Raw genomic sequence first — 15,005 nt, 5'->3', positions numbered from 1 at the left:
AAGGTGCTGAGCACATCCTAAAAGATGCAAAATGCCTTCAGCTTCATGGTATGGAAGGACGTGGTCCTTTGAAGGATTGGGCCCAACTGTACGTCCTGTCAACCTAAATTTTGAAGTAGCAATTCCTCTAAGCAGTAGTGGTTTTCATTCATCATCTTACCAACTCTATATGATACAGTTTTTGATTTGACTATTTTCTATCAGGAATCATTCTTTCTTTTGAAACATATGTTGGAGAATATGTTATTCCCTCAAGGGAATAAGCAGGCACATTCTGAATGGTAATTGATAATGTTACTTTCCAGACTTTATAGTCTTTTCCAAGTAAAGAAGCATCTGGCCTCCTTTTCAGTACCCTGGCTAAAGCATGAGAAAATGCCCAACCACTCTGTTTTGATTTTCTCATGATAATTATTAGGAAAATCAGGGATGCTCATGATGAAAAGGACTAAAGTAATCGATGTTTTTTTCAAAAACACTGAAATCATAGTGTTCATGACTCCCATGAATTGACTTCCTTTGTTAACTAAGTGCATTTCTTCACAGTACAGTATATCATTAGCGCTTGGGAGAGAAAATACAGTATTAGATCAAAAGCAAAGTTACAGTTTTAGTGTTTGGTGGGGTTTTTTTTTTTTGTTTTTGTTTTTGTTTTTTAAGAATAATCAGGTTTTTGGTGATGTCCTCGGTAAAATAACCAGAGACAAAGAAGTGTAGTTTATTTTGTCGTCTTCATAATTTAATTCTCATTTATTTACTGATTGATGGTTATTGTTTTATTTTAACCAGTAAAATCTTGGAATGACCAGGGCTGTTTGTTGCATGTGTTTCATGGCCATACCAGGTCTGTCACACACATCCTCCTCCACCCAAACACTTTGTCTTTATTTATCTCTGGATCTTTGGATGGGACAGTGAAACTCTGGTCCCTGGATACAATGGAGCTGTTTTACAGGTACTTAAAAAGGCCATACCATTTATGTAAGTTTCACTGCTTACAAATAATGAAATATAATCAAGTTAAAATGCATTTCTAGCATTAGAATTTGCAGCATTTTATGGTATGTTGGATGAATTTCAAAGGATAAATACAGGTTTCAGAGTAGCAGCCGTGTTAGTCTGTATCCGCAAAAAGAACAGGAGTACTTGTGGCACCTTAGAGACTAACAAATTATTCTCTAATAAATTTGTTAGTCTCTAAGGTGCCACAAGTACTCCTGTTCTTTTTAAAGGATAAATAGTGAATCTTTAAGGAGTAAGATAAATATCTTTGTAGATTATATGCCTCTAAGGATATTGCCGTAGTTTGTCTCTATTCTCCAATTCTTTTCGGGCTGAACCTGTGAGGAGTTGAGGGTACTCAACAACTTGCAGGAGGTGCTCATCATCTCATAGCATCAGGGCCCAGATCCTCAAAGGTATTTAAGCAGTTAACTCTAATGGATTTGATTTCAGTGGGAGTTAAGCACCTTAAAGATCTTTGAGGATCTAAGACCAGGTGCTCTGACCATAAGCCAAGAAACCCTGCTAAATAGAAAGTTATGTATCTCAGCTATTCTCATCTCATTAGATTGTGAAGATTTCTTCAGCACAGCTTCTGTTTAGAGCTGTGCAAATAATGGATTTTTCAGTTCACTAGCAATTTGCGTGAAACCCAAACCAAAATGTTTTGTTTAGATTTCGAGCGTTTAATACTTTTGAATTTTTTAAAATACAATTGATGGAAAATTCAAAACAAAAAGTCATTTGGTGAGTAAAGTTAAACACATGCATAAGAATTTGCAGCGCAGGGCCTTATTCATTAAAGGGACAGTTCCCCTTTAATAGTGAGTTCTACTAAAATTCTATAAGTATTTATACAAGAGCTACGGTGTGCAAGAAGTGTTTAATTTATAAAGAAAAAATAAGGTGTACAGTTCATGGGCTTCTATTTTGTTGTACGGTTATGAATAAATAAATCTTTACCTCTTAAAAAATGTTAGAAGTGTGGCTTTTCCCAAGGCATAAATAATTTATACAGCTCTGAATCTGCTTTGAGGTACTGGCCCTGTAATTGCATGGCCCCATACCATATAACTGATTTTTAAGGAGACCTTCACATCAATGACTTGAAGTCAGGGATCGGCAACCTTTGGCATGCGGCCCATCAGGGAAATCTGCTGGCGGGCCGGGACGGTTTGTTTACCTGCTGCGTCCGCAAGTTTGGCTGATCGCAGCTCCCACTGGCCGCAGTTCGCCATTCCAGGCCAATGGGGGCTGCAGGAAGCGGTGGCCAGCACATCCCTCGGCCCGCGCCGCTTCCCGCAGCTCCCATTGGCCTGGAACGGTGAACCGCAGCCAGTTGGAACAGCGATCGGCCGAACCTGCGGACGCAGCAGGTAAACAAACCGGCCCGGCCTGTCAGTGGATTTCCCTGATGGGCCGTGTGCCAAAGGTTGCCGATCCCTGTGGTAAGTAATTCAATAAGATACATCATTTTTACTAACTTCTAAAGGGCTATCATAAGATCTAGAAATCGAGGTTGTTTCCTCTTGAGTATTACAATTTCCAGTAACATTTTTATGTAACCTACAGGAATTAGCACAGTATTTACTTATCATACAAGTATATGGTCGTTCTATATCTTTGTGGCTTGCAAACAGATTCACCAAGATCACTAATCCAGTCACTGTTGATTGGAACTGGTTACAGGGTTTTTTTCCCCCTGAGTTCCCCAGGGAATTGTCAGAATTTGAGTGAATGGCATGAAGAATTCTTTTTAGCTGAACATGGTCAACATTGGAAAATGTCCGATATAATTTAACTTGGACTCTAATGTAATTGATGTAACTTGCTGCTGATTTACTTTAATTCATGATTTTCTTTGGCTTGTGGGGATTTTATCTTTTGTTTAGTTTATCATTGTTCACTGAAGGAATTGTTTGGATGGGCCTGACTGAGGATAAGTTGCTGTACTGCTCTTCTGCCCGCAATCTTCATGTGTATGACTTGAACAATTTTACCAAATTCTGGACTCGTGTCAGCAGTCAGATTAAGGCTCTGTCCCTCTGTGGTGCCAATGGGAAATCCAGCAGGGTGATAGCTATGGGCTCTGATAACAGGTATGTGTGACTACATGTGCTAATGAAAGTTTGAGGTGGTTCAGGTCCGGGTTTTTGGTTGGATTGCATTTCTACTGGTAGTAATAAACTTGCAATAGAAAAACGGTAAGGTGTGTGTATTAATAAACACCACATTCAGCCATATGAAAGGGTTTTAGCTGCCATCTGTTAAAACTGTAAAGTAACAAACTAATCAAATAGAGAAGATATCTGCTTGCTTGACTCAATATGAGTTACAAATTTTCAGTATTTCTGAGATTTAGGTTATATTAGTCAAAATAAATACCTGTGCGACATTCTTAATGAAAATTGCGCACACAGAAAAAAAAGTATCAGTGTCCTGTTTAGACCTCCAGATTGTGCAAACTGAGCAGAACAGCATACCTGCCCATGTTTATAACGTTCAAATTTTGGCATTACTGGAAAAAATAGCACCACAACTTTTAACTCCATTGAAGTGCATTACCTTATGAGAGCTTTTAACATAGAGTGAGTGGAAAAATCATTGTATTTTTCACTTTAAAATAACAGGGCCCATCCATTTAAAAGGGGATGTTTGCATGGAACATTAAAGTTACTGTGGGAGGATGAATTGAAGTGTCATCCCTGTGTCTTGATTAAACAACAACGCTGCATCAACCTTTTCCCTTTACTACTTTCTTCTGTTTTTCTTTCCTAAGTTTACGAATTTTCTCTCTGCATAATGGGACAAAGTTATGTACCGTGCTGCCGCCTCCCTATCCCTCTCCACTCCAGTCAGTTCTCAGCTTTGCCTATAATCGAACCAGTGGAACAATTTACTTCCTCCTGACTTCTTGGGATATATGGGTCTACACAGCAAGGTACTACATCCATTTTGCTAAGCATTTACTGCTTTCTAGCCTGTCTTCATTGCCTACTTTTCTCACTCTGTTGTATTTGGTTTTTTTGTTTGTTTTCTTTTCATTACAATGGATGGGTAGGATGTTTTGGTATTAGGTGAAGACAGAGAATGTATTCTGGAAAATGTTCAAAGTGTTTTACAAATCTTAATATTAATGAATATTGGGTAGGTATTATTACTGCCCGTTTTCCAGATGGCAAAAGTGAGGCCCAAGGAGGCGAAGTGACTAGACAGGTCACACAGAAAGTCTGGCAGAGCTGCTTATAGAACCCAGATTTCCCAACTCCCCATCCATTAATCATAAAAATAGCCTTTCTTAATATTTGAAGCACTGTACTTACAACAACTACTTAATCCTGACAGTCCCCTGTGAGATAGGTAACTAGAAACACCCCCACAGAGGGAGACACTGAGGCTACACCTACATTTGGACCTGGGGATGAGATTCCCAGCCTGTGTAGACGTACTTACTCTAGCACTGCTCAAGCTAGTGCACTAAAAATAGCAGTCTAGCTGGGGAAGCACAGGTAGCAGCAAGTGGCGGCATGGTCTAGATGTAGCCTGCAACGGGGCATAATTATCAGTGTTGGGATTGTAATATGGGAGTTCCTGGCTTCAAGTCTTGTCCACACTGCTGCTTCATCTCTGAGGCTAGGTCTACACTACCCGCCTGAATCGGCGGGTAGAAATCGACCTCTCGGGGATCGATTTATCGCGTCCCGTCGGGACGCGACAATCGATCCCCGAATCGACGCTCTTACTCCACCAGCGGAGGTGGGAGTAAGCGCTGTCGACAGAAAGCCGCAGAAGTCGATTTTGCCGCCGTCCTCACAGCGGGGTAAGTTGGCTGCGATATGTCGAATTCAGCTACGCTATTCACGTAGCTGAATTTGCGTATCTTAAATCGACTCCCCCCTGTAGTGTAGATGTACCCTGAAAAAGTTTGCAAGAATTCTTTTTCTCCCACAGACCCATTTCCTTATCAGCAAAACCTGTTTCTGGTGAATTAGTATGAAAGCCTCAACTTCTTTAAATGTGTTGTAATTCCTGTTAGTGTGAACCTCATTTTACAGAGAAATTATTCTGTAAAAGCCATGATTTCACTATAAAGGGGATGTAGTGCACTATCCCTGTGTTTCCCTTCCTACCACTGCTTGAAAACTAAGGCATTTATGTGTAATATACGTTTTCCTCCTTTCTAATGATGCTGCTTCCTCTGCCTGCCTTGATTATAACTTAGGCTATGACCACACTAGCACTTTTGTCAGCAAACTTTTTGTCGGTCAGGGGGTGAAAAAGCATACCCTTGATTGACATAAGTTTCACCGACAAAACTCGTGTGAACAGCTCTGTGTCGGTGGGAGACACTCTCCTGACAGTATAGCTACCGCCGCTCGTTAGGGGTGGTTTAATTATGCCGTAAGGAGAGCTCTCTCCCGCCAGCATAGAACAGGTGGAAAGAAGATATTTATACCTACAGAAGTCCACTTCCACCTTTTCAAGTTCTCTGTATGTATAAATATCTTCTTTCTGTGTGTTCCATTCTATGCATCCGAAGAAGTGGGCTGTAGCCCACAAAAGCTTATGCTCAAATAAATTTGTTAGTCTCTAAGGTACCACAAGTACTCCTGTTCTTCTTATAATCAAGGATTGTGTCAAGATGCCATAGGCAAATAAACAGCAAAACAGTGTTGGAGCCGTGTGAGGGAGAAGGGAACAGTAAAGAGAGATTCATTTGCATAACCAGCCTGACCAGGTGCAAATACTTGTGTGAGCGTTTTTAAATATAAATTGTTTCAATTAATGTCTTGCAAAACCTGAAGCTGGCTTGAGGCAAGCTAAAAAGTTGGCTTGTTTGCTTTTGCCTCCCCATTTACCCCATTCTTATCTCCCTCAAAATTTGGTCTTTTCATTACTAGTGACTGTACTCCATTTTCGTCATTTGAAGGGACAAAACAGGCAGCATTACCAGATAGCCTATGGATTTCAATTAATAAACGTCTCCATAAATTTGTTTCCTATGTAATTTTAATTAATAAAGTGATTTTTCTGCTACTTTTCACTTTGTATTTGGAGCTGACTAAATAGCAGACCATAATAATCTGAGGCCAGGCAAACCCTGGAGACAGAGACAGACAAATCCATCATCTACTTTAAATCTCCAATGAGCAAAACGTGGAAGAGACCACACTTAAGGCAGAAACTGTAGGCCTGACTTATTATCACAATATAGAATGGAGCTGTTGTTTGTGCTTTCTTTCCCCACCACATTAAGCCCTCGCTCCCCTTTCAACTCTGAGGCCTATTGTTGTGGCATCTTAACTCTGGCCAAGAAATCATTGCTTCCAACAATGTGCTCAGCCAGTTGCAAAATTTCAATTAAAATATCAGCCAAGCGATTTATAGGTTTATCCGCCCTTAATGCCCAATGATCAGTTTGGATTAATACTTTGGAAATGTTTATCCCTGCCAATTGGGTGAGTTGAACAACTGGCATGCAGGCATTTTGAAGCATACAGGAGACCAGGTCTCTGATTTTGTGATGAAGTGGGGGGTTTTAAGGAATGGACACTCTCAACTGAAAACAAATTTGCCGGTCTCCTACAAGATAAATTATAACAGTCTGACATTTCTATTGGGATCTTTGGGCATGAAAGATGCAAAGGGTTTTATAAGCTTAAAAACACACAGACATCATTTCATCCACCATTTAAGGCAGTGGTTCTCAAACTTTTGTACTGGTGACCCCTTTCACACAGCAAGCCTCTGAGTGCGACTGCCTCTTATAAATTAAAAACACTTTTAAATATATTTAATACCATTATAAATGCTGGAGGCAAAGCGGGGTTTGGGGTGGAGCCTAACAGTTTGCAACCCCCCATGTAATAATCTCGTGACCCCCTGAGGGGTCCCGACCCCCCGTTTGAGAACCCCTGATCTAACGTGAAGAGCAGAACCCTATAACCTCAAAAACAACATTGTGTGGTAATTTAGGGCAGGAAATGAAAAAGGATAATATATTCAGCTGAAACTCTGAAGGGAATTTAGGTCAGTAGAACCTTAGCCAGAATGTGGTTAGGACACCAAGATTAACAATCCTATTCTTGAGAACAGTGCAATGTGATCTTTAATAACAACAGGACCAAAAGAAGCCTATGATGCTAAGTTTATTGTTGGTATCTTGTAATTACAATTTATATATAGTCTGGAGGTTTTTAACTATAAACATTGGGTGCATTATAAAAGGAGACAAATTAAACTTTTTTTAAAAAAACAGTCACCAAGGTAATTTCCCTGCTAGCTAGAACCAGTTTAAGGAATTTGTCACAGTTTTAATTGGTGATTGAGGATACCCAGGTAGCTATCCTAAATACTTGTTAAGTAGGCTGCCCTTGACAGAGGCCATGGCTACATTTGCAGATGTAGAGCGCTTTGAGTTAAACCAGCCTTCGTAGAGCGCAGTAGGGAAAGCACTGCAATCTGTCCACACTGACAGCTTCAAGTGCACTGGCGTGGTCACCTTTGCGGCACTTGCAGCAGCATTGGGAGTGGTGCATTATGGGCAGCTATCCCAGCATGCAAATGACTGCAAAGTGCTTTTAAAATGGGAGGGGTGGGTGGAGTGTGACAGGAAGTGTGTTGTGTTTGGGGGGGGGAGAGAGAGTGGGTTTTGGGGGGGCTGAGAGCATGTCAGCATGCTGTCTTGTAAGTTCAGACAGCAGCAGACCTCCCCCTCCCCCCGCCTCTCTCTCTCACACACAGCATTCCCATGCTTGCATGCCGGCTGTCAGAAACGAAGCTTTGAAAGGGCATTTCCGCATGCCTACAGGAGTTCAAAACAATTACAAGAGTGGCCATTTGACTTAAGGGGATTATGGGACGTTTCCAGAGGCCAATCAGAGCACAGTAACGCAACACCTTGTTCACACTGACGCCCGGGCGTTGTAGCCAAGGTGCAACAAATGTTATTCCACTCGCCGAGGTGAAGTACCAGCCGCGCTGTAGCCAATCCTTTAGTGTCTAAAACTAAAGGTTTATTATCAAGGAAAAGAAATAACAAGAAGAGAAATGTTATGTGGTAACACAGTCACATACATACAAAAACTTCAAAGTCCATATATCAGGTTCCTAGCTGTACTGGTGGTTTGCTGGCTTGAAAGTCCCTCTGGAATACATCCACAGTTTGGATGGGTCATTCAGTCCTTTATTCAGAGCTTTAGTTTGTAGCAAAGTTCTCCAGAGGTAAGAAGCAGGATTGAAGACAAAATGGAGAAGATGCAGCTGCCTTATATAGTCTTTTGCCACGCGACCTGTGCTTCCTTTGTTTCCAACACAAGCTACCCAGCACATGGCTTGGAAGCCTTTTCTGTCCATAGGCATGCCCAGGCATGCCTTGCTGAGTCTGTATCCTCTGCCTTCTCTCAATGGGTCAATTGAATAGCTGATGGTCCTTAATGGGCCGTCAAGCAGGCGAGGCAGAGGTGATGCCAAACTGTTTGCGGGTGTCACCCAGAAGCTTAGCACAAGTTTTGTAATATGTACATAGATACGTATCTATAACCCAATATACAAATGTGCTACAAACACATAAATGAGATTATCATATTTGGCAAACTATAACATTTTTGCAGATATCTTACATGGCATATCTGCCACAACTCATTGCAATTTTACAATATTAATATTCATAATATCTTCAAGCGTTCCCCGGAATCCATACAGCATCACAATGGTGGGACAGTGCTCCATGTGGGCAATAGAAGAATTAGAGTTATTCTCCCTCCCTGCATTTCCAGCATCAGTGGGAGGGCTTTTATAATAATCCCTTTGCTGCTGAAGGTTATGAAATCCAGACCCAATAAAGGAGTCCCATCATAGATTTATGTGACTAAATGACATGTTAATTTTGCGATTCATAGCACTGTATGTTCGGTAAGAACTGGCACATTATCCTGATTTAATAGATGAGCAAGGACAGAGATATGGACATTAATCATTGTTCCTTCATTGCAGACATTAATTTGCTTATGCCTGAGATTCTAGCACACTTGGCCAAACCTGACTATTCTGCTCCTTTCTCTATCTTTGTGATTAGATGAGTGGGAGATAGCTTGTTATTTTGCAGCTCTCCCCACAGCTCAGTGACTAGGTGTTGCATACTACTGATTATAGAGATACAGGGTGTCTCATTGTGCAATCATCAGTCTCTTTGCATTTTAAAAGCTGCATTTCCATAATATTTAAAACCAAGAACTATATACACAGAATAGGTCTGATACTTCCGGGCATCATGACATTTCCCCTTCAGTAGTTTTTAGTACAAGATACTTTTTCTTATGTATTGTTTGTATTACAGTAGCAGCTAGAGGCCCCAGTGGAGCTTAGCACCTTATTGTGCTAGGTTCTGTACATATGTAGTTTGCCATTCCATGCCCTGAAGAGTTTACAATCCAAACAGAGAAAACAGACAAAGGAGGGGGGTGGAAAGGAAGTTTAATATTGCCATTTTATAGATGGGGAACTGCGGCACAGAGAAATTAACTTGGCTGAATGATTCCAGTAGAATGAAAACTCCTATAAGAGAGTTTGGGTTTTATTTTTGAATCAACGGGATCGCACACAAAACGGTGCAGATCTAGCCTTGCGTCCTGTTACGTAGCAGGTCGATGACTTTGTGCATCAATATATAATTTGTGTCCTTTTTCTTTTTTGTGCTGGAATAAGTGTTCAAGGCATAGGGTATGGATTCCATGTCGGCCAGGGATGGCAAGAGGCCATCGCCTCCCTGAGAGTGGAGCTCAGGACAACACATCAGCCCAAATAGGGTTTGTGGGGTTTTACCCAACCTTTTATTTTTTTCTGTGCTTTTTTTTTTTACCGTCTTGGTGTGCTGTTTTAAAACTGTGAGAATGCTGTGACCTGCAGCTCTCCTTACCCTGTTCCTATCCCCAACACATAAACCGCTCTGCTTAGTCCTCTGTCTGTCCATTTCAGTTGTGACCTATAGTACTGCCACTCCATTCCTGAACCTATCTGGAGTGATACTTAAACTAGACTTGTGGTGGAAGGGGATTGTGCTGTGGGAAAACATTCACCTAATACAAGTACTATAATGCAATCTCTTTATCATGAAAGTGCAATTTACAAATGTAGAATTATGTACAAAACCCCCCTGCATTCAAAAATAAAACAATGTAAAACTTTAGAGCCTATAAGTCTAATCAGGCCTACTTCTTGTTCAGCCAATCGCTCAGGCAAGCAAGTTTGTTTACATTTGCAGAAGATAATGCTGCCTGCTTCTTGTTTATAATGTCACCTGAAAGTGAAAACCAGCACTTGCATGGCATTGTTGTAGCCAACATCACAAGCTATTTACATGCCAGATGTGCTAAAGATTCATATGTCCCTTGATGCTTCAACCACCATTCCAGAGGACATGCATCCATGCCGATGATGGGTTCTGCTTGATAACGATCTAAAGCAGTGCAAACTGACGCATGTTCATTTTAATCATCTGAGTCAGATGTCACCAGCAGAAGGTTGATTTTCTTTTTTGTTGGTTTGGGTTCTGTAGTTTCCTCATCAGAGTGTTGCTCTTTTAAGACTTCTGAAAGCAAGCTCCATACCTCATCCCTCTCAGATTTTGGAAGGAACTTCAGATTCTTAAGTCTTGGGTTGAGTGCTGTAGCTATCTTTAGAAATTTCACATTCGTACCTTCTTTGCATTTTGTCAAATTTGCAGTGAAAATGTTCTTTAAATGAACGGGGTCATCATCCGAGACTGCTATAACATGAAATATATGGCAGAATGTGGGTAAAACAGAGCAGGAGACATACAATTCTCCCCCAACGAGTTCAGTCACAAATTTAATTAACACATTATTTTTTTAACGAGCGTGAGTTAACTATGATTAATCAACAACCCTATTAAATACTAATACTCAGAGATTGTTCTGGTGCAGCAATAGCTAATTTGCTTCCTGGGCTCTGAAAACATTACCTAATAATCTTCCCATTTGCAGATTACTTGAGACGCCAGGGACGGTTCTGGGATGGCTGACAAACCCAGGTGTAGCGCTTTGAAAATATAAAGAGCGATGTATGGGTTAGGTATTCTCATCATCCATGTTGTACTAGCCAAATCACATGATTTCCCAAACCATTAACAGTGATAAATGTTGACAATTGTAGTATACAAACACCAAGGAAGAAGAGGAATTATTTAGGGTGGCATAAGGGAGGGGTCACTAGGAGTAATAAAAGGAAATTAAGGAGGAGAAACTTCCTTGTAGCAGGACCTTTTAAATTTTGAGATATTTGGGCAGAGTACTAAAGAATATACCACAGGGGTGTAGACAACTTTTATTATGGGGTGAAGTGGGGAGGGAAGAAGATGTAGTTCCTGTTCCAGACTAAGTGTTTCCTTTATTAATGCAGTCCCTACATTTGGGGGGGGGGTAAAGCCTCCAATTGTATACACCCACATATAAGGAACAATCCTGCATTGACAGGAGGTGGATTAGATTAACTCCCGTTCAGGAAAGAATTTAAGATCCCATTTATGCATTGGAGTCATAGTCTCTAACTTCTGTGGACCAGATCCTCAGATCTTCCTCAGTAGAAATGGTGGGAAAATGGGAAATACCAATTTTTTCATTGAAATTTCAACCTGTGTGATATTTTCTGACCAGATGTATTACTAACACAAAACTTCCTTTGGCTCGAAAGAGAGTTTTACCTCCTTACAAACTAAGAGAGAACTTCAATATTTATAACTAGGTCTGCTTTGGATCTCAGCCCAACTTTTTGGCACAAAAGGCATATTCAAAGATTTATGGGAAACAAGTACATTACACTGGTTTCTCTAACTCTCTCTCATCTTCTTCATTGCTCATTTACAATTCCGGAATATTGGCTTTTCAATCATTTCCCTGGAATAAAGATATGTTACTGTTGCAATTAACTCATAAGAACATTCACACCCCAGATGTATTCTCCCATTAAAATTTTCACACCGGGGTATTTTTTATTTCAGAACTGATCCTGCATGTAGGGCAGCAGTGTGGACTATTGAAGAAATACACCAGCACTTAAACAGAAAACACCCCTTAGCCTCGTGAGTTTCCTTAATTTGCTGATGGGTTTTTGTTGCTTTAGCAGCAGAAAAGGTTATTTTCTGATTCATTCTTTATTTTCTGAACTAGTTGTATATTAATGAATTTTTAAAAATTAGATAGCATCACTAATTTATAAAGGTAGATAATACATGCTTCCTGCCCCATACAGCTTACAGTCAAAATAAAATGACACATAGTTCAGAAGAAAATTAATAAGGCAACAAGAGGTGTTGTCTGGTGGATAAGAACAAGGAAAGAGAATGGAGTAGTCTGTAAGAGAGTACGAAAACAAGAATGGGAAAAAGAGAGCATCTGAGGAATAAAGTGAAAAGATTGGGATGAGTATAGGGAGTGGGATGGAGCTAGGGAAAATGAGAGCAGTAATAAAGGAGGGAGCAAGATGATAAGTGGGACCTTCAAGGTAAGGCCAAGGAATTTGAATTTGTAGTGGTAAGAGATGGGAAGTCAGTGGAAGAATTGAGGGAGGGAGATGAAATGGTCACAATGGCAGGAGCGGAAGGTTGGTTTAACAGTGACATTTTGGACAGATTGGAGCCAGTGAGAGACAGTGAAACCAGAGAAGAGAAAGTTACAACAGTTAAGGCAGGAAATGATCAGGACACTGACAAAGGTATTAGCCTTGGTTCAGTAAGGAAACTGCATATCTTGGGATTATTAAAGAGAAAGAAGAGCCCAAATTTAACTTCATCTGGCTTTGTTCATGTTAGTAATTACATTAAAGGTTGCCTTGCATGGGAGTCACCTAAACTAATGGTGGATATGTGCCATTAAGTAGCATTGACTATTATTATTCCTATTTTCTTTTCCTCAGTAAGCACACTGCTACTTTAGTTAGAAATACTCTCAAGAGAGTCAGGTTGCTAATGCTGAATTTTTAAATCATTATTTTCAAAGGCTTTTTGCAATATGAGATAACAGTCATCACTAGAACTGGTTGAAAATTTTTCAGTGGAACAGTTTTCCATCTGAAAATGGAGTTTTGTTGAAATGGAAACTTTTTGTGGGAATGTTGATTTTGGCCACATTTTTGATGGAAAAGTGTTTAAATGAATTGTTTTGACTTAACATTTTTACCATATTTAAATGAATTGATTCAATTTTATTATTGATTTATATGTATATTTATATATATTTAATTTATATATTATATTTAATGTTTAATATTATTTTATACTTTGTCAGAATGATATCTTTCAATGTTTCCAAATACATTTTGGGGGGAATTTCAAATTTTTGTTCCAATTTGGAATGCAAACAAATGTCAAAAGATTAGAATTTCCCACAGGACAGAAATTCCACTTTTTGACCAGCTTTCATTGTAACACTGAAAGTAATAAAATATAATGTTGTCAAATGAGTCTGTCTTGAGTACATCCCAGATCTAGATTGATAGTGAATCTAATAAATGGATCAGTGTCATATAATGCAATTTCTGAATGACTTGAGCCAAATGTTCTGTAAATTATTTGTTTGTCGGTACTAGGCAATGGCATTTTATTGTACATTAATGTACTTTCCTCATATTTCTAGATACAACATCTGACATAAAGCACAAATGGTGTCAGTTTAAAAAAAACAGTGATCCCACATTTCAGCTGTTATTGTCTGAATTAGGCCCCAGTGATAGAAAGCAAGAGTTTGTACAAGATGTTCACAGGTGGTCAGATCCACACTAATTGTTTATATTCATCACAGTGTTAGGAATATTAATTTCTAATAGTCTTCAATTTAGCATCAGATCACACCAACCCTAAATTTGTTTTTAACACAGAGACATGTAATCCATGAAATTCAGCAGCAGGAATCTCTTTTCATAATTAAATGTACGTCCAGTATCTGTTTAAACTGGGAAGGAAATGGGACTTTGACACAGGCCAATATAAAAGAGTTTTTATGTTTAGAACTGAAAGTTAACTTAATCAAATGGGCTATCGAATAGGAAAAAATAATTGTGTTATTGTCACACTAGTGATATCACCCCACGATGGTGTGTTGGCTGGCTAGAACTTTCATCTCTCCTTCAAAGGATAGAAGAGCATTTCTAAAGAGAATACATACTACTATGATATATGCCACAGAAATAACTTGAAATTTATGACTAAATAAAGGGCTTCTGCTTTGTATACATACACTCCTGCAACACTGACCTGAGAGCACCCCAGAGTTGTGGAATAGTTAAAATACTTTTTCTGCCTTGCCATGGCTAATATTGCCATATATTGTAACTTCAGCTTAATGCCCACTTAGCAATGTCTGTCTAAGGTGTGGCTGAGCTTAACTACTAGCTAACTTTTACTAAATTGTTTTCTTGTGTTTTAATAATATGCTAATAAAATTTTTAAAAATAGGCGAACTTAAAAAATAAAATTTGCCTTTTATAATATGGCCTGGAATGGATGTAGCAGGGATTGTTAAATTGGGGCTAATTGCTGTCAGCCCACCTCAGAGGGTAATGGATTCTGATTGCTGAGGAGGTTGGTCAGGAGTGAATTAGCAGTTTCTGCACCAAGTCAAGAACAAAGGGAATTGAGACTCCTCGTACTGAATATTGCCACGAGGAAGCTGACAATGTCCATTGTGGACCTAGGAATGCCAAATGACCTAAAGGGTGCTCGTCCTTGTTACATCGTGCATAAACAGCAAATTAGATGCCCAGAATGCAGTAGCTGAGCATGCAGTCTCTAGAGCAGGGGTGAGCAACCTATGACACGCGTGCCGAAGGCAGCACACGAGCTGATTTTCAGTGGCACTCACACTGCCTGGGTCCTGGCCACCGGTCTGGGGGGCTCTGCATTTTAATTTAATGTTAAATGAAGCTTCTTAAACATTTTAAAAACCTTATTTACTTTACATACAACAATAGTTTAGTTATTTATTATAGAC

The 15,005-nt window shown here is 39.7% G+C and overlaps 1 protein-coding gene across 4 annotated transcripts in view; it reads left to right on the top strand.

Moving 5' to 3' along the window:
* The window catches only part of LOC101953297 (uncharacterized), an 83,130-nt gene that overhangs the window by 9,443 nt on the left and 58,682 nt on the right, over positions 1 to 15,005 (top strand). For 2 of the 4 annotated variants that reach the window (XM_065550911.1, XM_008168020.4), the window contains exons 9-12: positions 790 to 955; positions 2,895 to 3,101; positions 3,782 to 3,943; positions 12,020 to 12,100. In XM_065550911.1, the coding sequence (XP_065406983.1) occupies positions 790 to 955; positions 2,895 to 3,101; positions 3,782 to 3,943; positions 12,020 to 12,100 (616 nt within the window). The remainder of the gene's footprint in view (positions 1 to 789; positions 956 to 2,894; positions 3,102 to 3,781; positions 3,944 to 12,019; positions 12,101 to 15,005) is intronic. The other 2 variants (XM_065550913.1, XM_065550912.1) reach the window with 1 other exon arrangement.

This window comes from Chrysemys picta, chromosome 7, assembly GCF_011386835.1.
Source record: "Chrysemys picta bellii isolate R12L10 chromosome 7, ASM1138683v2, whole genome shotgun sequence".
Taxonomy (NCBI): Eukaryota; Metazoa; Chordata; order Testudines; family Emydidae; genus Chrysemys; species Chrysemys picta.
The sequence above is the reverse complement of the archived record's forward strand: the minus strand, read 5'-3'. Positions and strand labels throughout refer to the sequence as shown.